This window comes from Anolis sagrei, chromosome 3 (genome assembly GCF_037176765.1).
Source record: "Anolis sagrei isolate rAnoSag1 chromosome 3, rAnoSag1.mat, whole genome shotgun sequence".
NCBI lineage: Eukaryota > Metazoa > Chordata > Lepidosauria > Squamata > Dactyloidae > Anolis > Anolis sagrei.
Genome location: NC_090023.1, coordinates 90,467,310 through 90,475,217, shown reverse-complemented (window position 1 = coordinate 90,475,217; position 7,908 = coordinate 90,467,310). Strand labels below are relative to the sequence as shown.

At 38.7% G+C, this 7,908-nt stretch overlaps 1 protein-coding gene across 1 annotated transcript in view; it reads left to right on the top strand.

The window, feature by feature from the left end:
- The first annotated feature begins 491 nt into the window (after positions 1-491).
- The window catches only part of GRPR (gastrin releasing peptide receptor), a 29,332-nt gene continuing 21,915 nt past the window's right edge, over positions 492-7,908 (top strand). Inside the window, exon 1 of the mRNA XM_060770022.2 lies at positions 492-1,405. Within this exon, the coding sequence (XP_060626005.1) occupies positions 987-1,405 (419 nt within the window). The 5' untranslated portion in view covers positions 492-986. The remainder of the gene's footprint in view (positions 1,406-7,908) is intronic.

The window sequence follows — 7,908 nt, the reverse complement described above, 5'->3', positions numbered from 1 at the left end:
TGGACCTAGTACTTCATCTTTGCCTCTAATATCCTTCCCTCCAGTGAGCAGCCGGGCATTATTTCCTGGAGTATGGACTGGTTTGATCTTCTTGCGGTCCAAGGCACTCTCAGAATTTCCCTCCAACTCCACAGTTCAAAAGCATTTATCTTCCTTCACTCAGCCTTCCTTATGGTCCAGCTCTCGCATCCATAGGTTACTACGGGGAATACCATTGCTTTAACTATGCGGATCTTCGTTGCCAGTGTGATGTCACTACTCTTCACTATTTTATCGAGATTGGTCATTGCTCTCCTCCCAAGAAGTAAACAGTTTCAATCAAACATGTTGCAAGGCTGTGCGCACTGAGAAGCACATTTAAAAATGTATTTTGCCAAGCAGTGATAAAATTGTCCAGCAGGTGGCTGGCATTCTCCAAAAACAGACAGCATTTCCTACAAGTACTGTACTCATTGAAATAAGCCTGCTACATGGGCTGAAGCAGGGAGAGAGCTGACGTTCCAAAGATCCTGCCTCTAGGAATTGCTGTGTATTTAAGAGGGCTGCTCCTTGCCTTTGTGCTAAATACAGCCTTCAAGTCCAGGACCTGAAAAGCTTGGGAACGAGTAGCTATTAGTACTAGGTCTGGTGGAAGGGAATCTATTGGTTTCAGCTGTGAAATCGCACTAGAGTATCAACACTAGACTCTGGGAGGTTTTTTTTCTTCTCTCAGACTTTGCCTCTTGGCCTTTTTCAAGTTCTCATTCAAGAGATTAGCAAAAATGATAAAGATAAAAGTTGGAAACTGAAATAGCATCAATGTTTCCTTGTCTGAATGGATTGTATTTATTATGTGTGTGTTTCCTGTTACGGTAAATTGCACGCTGCATATTCCACGTCTATCGAGAACGACAGAGGAGGAACAAAATCAGCTCCAGAGAATTTATGTGAGCTGTTTGGCATTTTTAGTATTAAGCAAGCCTTTTCTATGAAGTTGGCTCCTGACAATGGCATCTGAGGAGTGCATTTTTCTCAATGTGGAATTGGATGATTTTATTCTCTGCAACATCTCGACTGCTCAATATGCTAATCTCTCTCTGGTGGGTGAGGACTTCTTTTACTATAAATTCCTATATGCAATTCCAACTATTTATGGGATCATCATTTTGATAGGGCTTGTTGGCAACATCACCCTGATCAAAATCTTCTGTACTGTGAAGTCCATGAGAAATGTCCCTAATTTGTTCATCTCTAGCTTGGCTTTTGGAGACTTGCTTCTTTTGCTCACCTGTGTTCCTGTGGATGCCAGCAGGTACCTGTCTCCTGAATGGCTGTTTGGTCGGGTTGGATGTAAACTTATTCCTTTCATACAACTAACTTCAGTGGGGGTCTCTGTCTTCACACTCATGGCTCTTTCTGCAGACAGGTAAGCTTCCTTTGTTAGTCATTGAGAAGTACAGGACAGCCTATTATACACCTGTGCTTCTTCATAGATCACATTCATTTTGGGGGTATGTTTTAAGTACATTTAAATATATATATATCTCTGCTTAACAAGTGTGCAATAGGAGCCAAATTCATCTTACTAGAGTGCTAAAATCAGTATCTAAAGTTATGCAAGATATATGATAAAAGACTTTCATAGCTTTTTGTCTTTAACCTTGGTTATTTATCATATGAGAAGCAAACTGAGGCTACAGTTGTAATGTATTTAAAAACACAGACAAAGTTTAAAGACTTGGCAATTACATTAAATGTCCTTTGATCAGTAGCTGGCCACTTGGAGTGCCTCTGATGCTGCTATAAGAAGGTCCTCAATTGTGCATGTGGCAGGGCTCAGGTTGCATTGTAGCAGGTGGTCTGTGATTTGCTCATCTCCACACTTGCATGTTGTGGAGTCCACGTTGTGGGTGGCCCCATTTCTTAAGGTTGGGTAGAGTGTAGTCCTATGCATGCTTTCTCACTGAGTTTGGTATGATTTAGTTCAAGATAGATTTCCATAGAATTTGAGTTTTAAAATTGTTTTTAATAAGAGACCCCTGTGAAGGAAATAAAATAACACTTGAAAACAGATGCAATGTTTAGAAAATGAAAATGAGGCCATTGTCTTGTGGTTTATCATTTTCATTTCCCCATCTTCGAGCTAAGTTTCCAAGATCATTTCTTTGAAAGCAAATTCTGTGGGAAGAAGGGAGATTTCCTTCTAGGCAAACCAGTTTGGAAACCTTAAGAGCAGTTAATTTGCTCTTCCTGTTGTGACAAATCAATATTACCAATTAACACAAGAGCATTCAACTTGTGGTGGTGGTGGTGGGGATAGCTATTTAATCAAAGTAATGTCCCTAGAGGACATAGCTATTATCTTTAGTACATTATTAAATCACATCCTGCAATATGTTTAGAATGAATGACATGAAACAAAAGGGTTGGCATCATATATTAAGTTTAATTCTTGATTTTTCATACATTAAAATGTAGTTATGTTATGTGTACTTGTGCATGGATGGATGAACAAGTGCTGGCAGAACTTTTTCACAGATCATGTTTCTACAGTTTACAAATGATGCACACACACACACAAACATAAATAACCAACTCACTGGACATTTTCTGAACAAAGAATGTGAACAACCAACTAATTCATTTTTATTGCCTTCTTCATATAGATAGCAGACAATTTAGCTAATTAGATACAGCAGCAACCTGTTATAATTGAATTTATTTCTCACTGAAATGCTTGTGTTAGTCTGACATTCCTATTGTCAGCTCACAAAAAATCAAGAAGCTACAGTCCATTATTGAAGATTTGCATAATAAGAAACATGACTATGAAATGTGGCATCTCACATCTTTATACAAAAGCCAGCTGAATGCCCTTTTTAATTTGTTAGCTTGTGTTGCTTATTAAAGAGCATGTGAATAAGAAACTGGAGTACAAGTTAAACGAATAGTATATATAGCAATTGTGCTCTAGTATTTTATTTATTTATTTGCAGTATTTATATACCGCTTTTCTGACCCCTAGGGGGGTGCATGAATTCGGAATAGAAGCTTGCATGAATGGGAATAGAATGGGCTCAGACTATGAAAATACTTAAGAGCATGAATCAAAACTTCTGTGTTGTTTTAGCTACTAGACTGGTTTAATACTCTTTCCGTACTTACCACATTCTTTCAAACAAGAGCCAGGTGCATAAATTCTACTGCAAAGTGGAGGGAGGGAGAGAGGTGATATCTTGGTGGTGTCAGAGAGCCATTTACACATTACACAGGATAAATTGGATCATCCCAAGCCAGTTCAGATGGAAGTCCATGCATCTTATTCTTGGATGATCTTCCATAATTAAAAACAAATATTTCCATTATGAAATAAACTGTTGACTTTTAAATTTTATATTGTCACTAGTTTTAATCCTATGTTTTGTCTTTCAATGATTAGATGTGGAATGTAATTTTTGTATTTCTTATTTATTTTTTATGGCAATGCCTTTATTATTATAGCATTGAATGTTTGCCGTTACTTGTTGGAAACCACCTTGAGTTCCCCTGGGGAGATGAGGCAGGATATAAATAAAGTTTATTACTATTTTTGTATTATAACACTTGAAGTACTCTAACACGTTCTTCCAGCTTTCCCAAGATACACGTATACATTTTTTGCTTTGTTCATCTCTCCTTTTTCTTTTCTTATTAAGCCAGGAAGTCACATCCAGTTAGGCTTTCCCCCGTAAAAATATGTTGGCATACATTTTGAATTCTCTGATGTATAGAATGAATTCTGTCCTTGCTGTATGCTGTGAATTCTGCCTATGAAATATCCTTGTTGTGGATAATGGGGTTTCCACTAGGGCTGTCCAAACACGGAAAAAATTGTTTCTAAACTCGATTCGTTTTTAGGGTTTTTTTGCGTTTTGTTATTTAAAAGAATTTCGAAATTTTCCTTTAAAAAAGTTCGATATTTACGAAATTTCGGAAATCATAAAACAATTATGAAACAATTACGAATCGATTACGAATCGATTCGTTAATGGCGGCCGCGATCGCGCAATACGCTAAAAAAACTTCAGAAGCTTCCCTCTCCCTTTGTTGTTGACTGTTGGTGTGATAATTATATTTTTTTCACTGAGAAAACAAACAGCAACCCTAAAACTTGCACCAGACATGCGGAAATAATAACGAAACATTTACAAATCAATAACGAATCAATAATGAAACAATAACGAAACAATTACGAAACGAATTGGAAAAATTCGTTTCATTTTTTAGTTGCTCCTGAATGGTTCAATATCGCTTCGTTATAAAAAACCCGAATTTTTAACGAATTACGAAATTACGAAACGAAACCGCCCAGCCCTAGTTTCCACCCACTCAGCTGTCGACAACTGATCACCTGCAGCTGCCAAGATGCATTAATGATACCTGTCACACTTGCACATCTCAATGGGTAATCAATATTGAGGCTCTGACATGGACCATCTGTTTAATGGTGGACACACAGCATGGAATCAATATTGTGAAGCTGTAAAAGTGTCAAACAGCTTGCCTTTTCAGCAAATACCAATCTGATTACTTCCGGTTCCTTTACTGTTTTGACTATTAATTCTCAAAGTGTTTTTAAGGGCCCATGTATAAAGCTGCTGATCACCCAGTATCAGTGTGCCTGGGCAGTTCATCTTTCATGCCATAAGTTGACCTCTCATTCCACAGATGCAGAGAAAAATGGATGATAGCTATTCTTGGTAGCCAGGTGCTGCACAATGGTCTCTGTATGTATGTGCACACATGCTCTTTTCCAAACTCTATTATACAAATACCCAAGTTAGGAGAGGATCAGATTCTTTTTGTGCATGTACTGAGCTTTAACCCCAAGGAACGTCCATCTCAGTGTTTTGCCAAAGAGCTCTGGGATGGCTGCTTTTGTGTTCCTGTAGGAGAAGGAGGCCACATCCTGCTATCCCTCCTTCTTTCCTTGATGCCAACTGGGATCCCTGTTTCCTGCCACCATTAGTAGCACAGATGCTGTTGTCTTGGGTGTTTCACCTCACAGAAAGAGACATCTCCAGTTGTTGGGAGCAATTTGCTAATAGCAAAGTTATGTGTGTAAAGGAGGTCACAGCATGGGGCAAGGTCATATATGGCATGGGCTGTGCAACCTTACTTAGGACCTTACCATACAAGGCAGGCAAATCACAGTTACAACAGGACAGGGGCTTATTACATGACATCACCATTTTCTTGTCACTTTCCCAGTGGAAGACAGCCTGGAAAACATTTTACAAACACAAATAATTTTAATGACCTCTTTTTCTAAAAGAAGTACCTTCCAACAGTCTCCCACTGGGACAACAACAGAAGAGCAACAACACAATGCATTAAGTTCTGTTGTTAGCGAGTTGCAATTGCCTCATGGGATAAGTTCCAAAATGTAAGTTTCACTTGGCGGAGTCAGCTTTTGCATGCATGATGAGGTAAGCAGGTAAAGCTTCCCATCACACTCTGCCTTTTGTCAACGGTGTTGTGTAGTGAAGTAGTTGAAGTATTAGGTTAGGACAACGCAGGTTTCTAGCCCCAATTTGGCAGGATTATGGGCCACTTTCATATTTCCTTAGAATTTTTAGACAAGAAAAGATAAAGAGAGCCTTGAACTCTTTGGAGGATAGGCACCACATAACCAATGATGGTGTTAATGACAGGAGTTATTGAAACTTTCCTTCCAAACAAATAACGTATTTCCTATGTATTTCTGGCCAATTAGTTTTGAGTGAAAATAGAGACTTTGCACAATAACTTTAAAGATATGTGAAGTAAGCACTTAAGAAGTTACTTCCTGTGATTGGTTTTGAATAGAGTCCATTGTATTCTGTGCCTGTAGTGAGATGTGATTGATTTGTAGGAATGTACTGCCTGCCATTGTCTGTCAATACAGCGTTAGACGTCATAGCATCCGTGTTTCCAGTGTGTATGTACATTTCTTTGCCTTACTTGTCCATCTCCATTCAGAAACAAAGCACAAACTCCTAGAGCCTTCCTAAATTAGATTCTATGTGAGAGCAGATGATTTAAAGTACAACAGAATCATCATGAACAGCGTGTGAATCCAAAACTAAAGAAATGCTATTGTGAGCTGTTGATCCAAGGAGCTATGGGGATTGCACTGATCTGGGGGGGAATAAATATTCACGTTTTAAAAATAGGAATGGCCATATGATTCTGAATTGATAGTTTGAAATGTCTATCAATTATTCAGAATTTTGCTCTGTGAAAATCAAGGAAGTGAAAAAGGCAAGTTAAAATAAGGTTTCTCACAATGTTCTCATAGACATTCGTTCCAGTGCTATGGTTCAGCTTTCACTATACGCTTGTGACCTTCTCACATACATCCCCAGAATCACCCAATATCACCATGGGTCGCAGTTATTTTGGTGGCACCAACCCAGGGGGCATGGGGATCTGTCACCCCACACCATCCCGGCTTCCCCCTTATCCCATTACATGGGTGGAAGCCTTAGTAAGCCTGCTCAACACATCTTTCCTAAAGGAAAGAAGGTGAGCCTCCCATTGTGCACTGCTGCCAAAAGGGAAAACCCACCCTGTCACTAAATTTTGGACCATGTGAAGAGGTCCATAAAGGTACAAAGCTGTATGTCTCACACAGCTCAACTGTGTGCTGAACTCCAAAGAAGTATTACTCACTCTCTCTCTCTCACACACACACACACTAATATAAAAATTCAAAAAAGAAAAACACTATGCTACACTACATTCTACCATCATATAAAACATATATGGAACACAAAGACATAAGAAAAAGCAACAAAAGGAAAAAATTAATACAGACTATGCAAATTTCCCTACAAAGTACAACCTATTACTACCCACCATGCACAAAAATGAAAAAAAAAATGGACTTCCTGCCTTCTAAGCCAAGGATACACAAATATCCTTTACTTCCTTAATTCTACTTAACAGATATTTATATTTCCACCTAATAATTATAGAATACACATTTATATTTCTTATTTATACAGACTCTCCTTCTTTTGTCTTTACAAAAGGTTAAAACCTTTTTTAAATAAACAGTTCTCGTCAGAATATATAATTTGTCTTTTACTGCACACACAAAATGATTTTTTCTAAGTTCTTAAATTGTTTAGCACAGAGATAGGCAAATTGTAGCCAATGGAACATGTGGCCCCATGCCCACAAATATATGTGCCAGTTTGGGGGGGGGGGTCATTTCCCCCTGAAACCAGTCAGATCACCAATAAATCAGCTGCATAATGAGTGGTTTACTTTTCCTACCCTCCAGAGCCCCCTCCAAACAAAGCTAAACAAAACACCAATCATTTGTTGAAAGAAACACCACAAGTAAGGCAGCATTGCTTCTGGTAAGGCAAAACATGGAGACTGAAAGAGGAAAATATCCTCTCTCTTTGCAACTTCCCACTCGTACACTACCATGAGACTAGCAAGCCGCAATCTGTTAAAACTGGCAGGACAACAGAAACAGCAAACCTCACAACCTCTAATGACGCCTGCCATATATGTGGGTGAAATGCCAGGAGAGAATGCTTTTGGAACATGGCCATACCACCTGGAAGACCCACAGCAACCCAGAGACAGTGGTGCTTGGGGACTGATACCTGACAGCTATTGCTATGTTGGCATTATTGTCTGTCACTCAGTCTGTCATCTATATGTCTATTGATGGATCTATTTTATCTCATTTCTGAAATACTATGAAATGCTTTCTTTCAATATCTTTTTTTTTGTGATGGAGAAAGTTACACACTGTGTGTCAAAGGGATGCTTCACATTATGCTTAACAGAATGGTACTTAGGGAATCAGCTAACCTATGTCCTCCAGATATTGTTCAGCTGTAACTCTTACCTGATCTAGTTCTCATAGTGAATGATGAGGGATATTAA